Source organism: Nansenia antarctica, assembly GCF_963989245.1.
Source record: "Nansenia antarctica genome assembly, chromosome: 2".
Lineage (NCBI taxonomy): Eukaryota > Metazoa > Chordata > Actinopteri > Argentiniformes > Microstomatidae > Nansenia > Nansenia antarctica.
In genome coordinates, this window is record NC_137675.1 from 20,660,825 (window position 1) to 20,662,502 (window position 1,678).

General features: G+C 41.5%; 1 protein-coding gene across 1 annotated transcript in view; it reads left to right on the plus strand.

Moving 5' to 3' along the window:
- Window positions 1–492: 492 nt before the first annotated feature.
- The window catches only part of cacng4b (calcium channel, voltage-dependent, gamma subunit 4b), a gene marked incomplete at both ends in the record, with an annotated part of 7,308 nt that continues 6,122 nt past the window's right edge, over window positions 493–1,678 (plus strand). The window contains one exon of the mRNA XM_080550633.1: window positions 493–715. Coding sequence (XP_080406759.1) covers window positions 493–715 — 223 coding nt within the window. The remainder of the gene's footprint in view (window positions 716–1,678) is intronic.

Genomic DNA, 1,678 nt, shown 5'->3' on the forward strand with positions numbered 1-1,678 from the left:
GTAAATGTGTTCTGTTGTCTCTCTTTCTGATGCCTCGACCTAAACGCCCAGCGTTGTCGTCTCTCATTGGACAGCTGAGAGGAAGGTGTGGTCTGGGGGAAAGCTGTTGCTGTCTCTGTCATATCAATTCATTTGAGTTTCGGAAAGCAATTCGCACAACGATAAAGTCACTCTCCGTTGGAAAATGTGATGTTACAAAAAATAAATAAGTCGATTTTAATTACGTCTGTAGCGGATTCAAAGCCGCCTAGTATTTGAACTTTGGGCAGTTCGGTCGGAGGGAAACTAAAACAGAAAGGACAGCAGCATCTTTAACTGCTCTCTTCATTGAAAGCGCTCCAGTTGAAGTTTGCGTGGAAGTGGCGTTTTTTTTTTTTGTTTTTTTTTATGAAAAAGCGAGGGTTTTATTATTAAAACACACCAATTCACCATATGGAGACGGAGTGCGCCTCGGTGTGTATGTAGCGCTGCTGTGGATTATTATGAGGCGTCATGGCGTGCTGTGACCGTGGGGTGCAGATATTACTGACCATCGTGGGGGCTTTCGTTGCTTTCAGCCTGATGACCATCGCCATCGGTACCGACTACTGGCTCTACTCTCGTGCGTACTTATGCAATGCCACGAATGCTTCTTCGGACGACTCGCAAATGCAACCCAAGAAAACTAAAGGCGATTTGACTCACTCCGGGCTGTGGAGGATTTGTTGTATCGAAGGTAGGCTACTTCTCAGCTTTGTATGCACTTTTTTTTCTTTGGATTTTCTGCATTTGGCTCACGTTAGGGAACTAGGCTCTGTGCGTAAAAGTGGTAAATAATTATTGTGTGAAATCTGTTTGCATTGTTTCATGAAAGAGGAAGGGAACTGTGATTAAATAAATACATACAAATGACTCTCCATTTACGCACCGCGCGTAAAAAGTTACCAAGGGCGTATGATAGAGACGAGGTCTTGGAACCCAAGGCGCACCTCAGGGTGTATTCGCTTTCGCGCTCAGTGGCTGTGTGGTGCGTGCTTAATGAAAATTGCCTTCATAACGCGGGTTACTATTGACAAATTGAAAGGTTACATACATGGATATGGAAGCGCGTCTCTATCAAAATGTACATTCAACTGACTAATCTATGCAGTTATTACTTTAATCGAGTTCAGACTAGATGCGCTTCCAAAACGCTGGTTATGTCTGCATTCAGTTCTCCACTGTAGGCATATGTGATGCTGTTGCTTGGCAACTACACCTCTGAAATTGCCATGGAAACATCAATAAGGAGTAATAAATTAATCAACTTTATCTGCAAAAGAGTTTGATCGAACGCATGTTCTATCAAAGAGATAGGAATGTTAGAATAGGTATAGCATAGCATAGAGTACAGCACAGTGTTTTATTTGTATAGTATAGTATAGTGGATAGTGTAGCCTTTATTTATGTAAACCAGCTCTTTTCCCTTCTTGTTTTTTAGTTTTCTTTCCTAGCACCAGGGGAGCCCCCCCTCCCAAATTTCGTTGTTTGGTACCTGTACTATATCAATGACAATAAAGACCATTCATTCATTCATTCATTCATTCATGTTCAAGAACTGTAAATGTGTTTCAACAACACTAGAATACGAAATACTTTGCAACATATAAGTAGATGTCATGGGTTGGACTGTTGCTTACGCAAGTAAGTTTATGATATC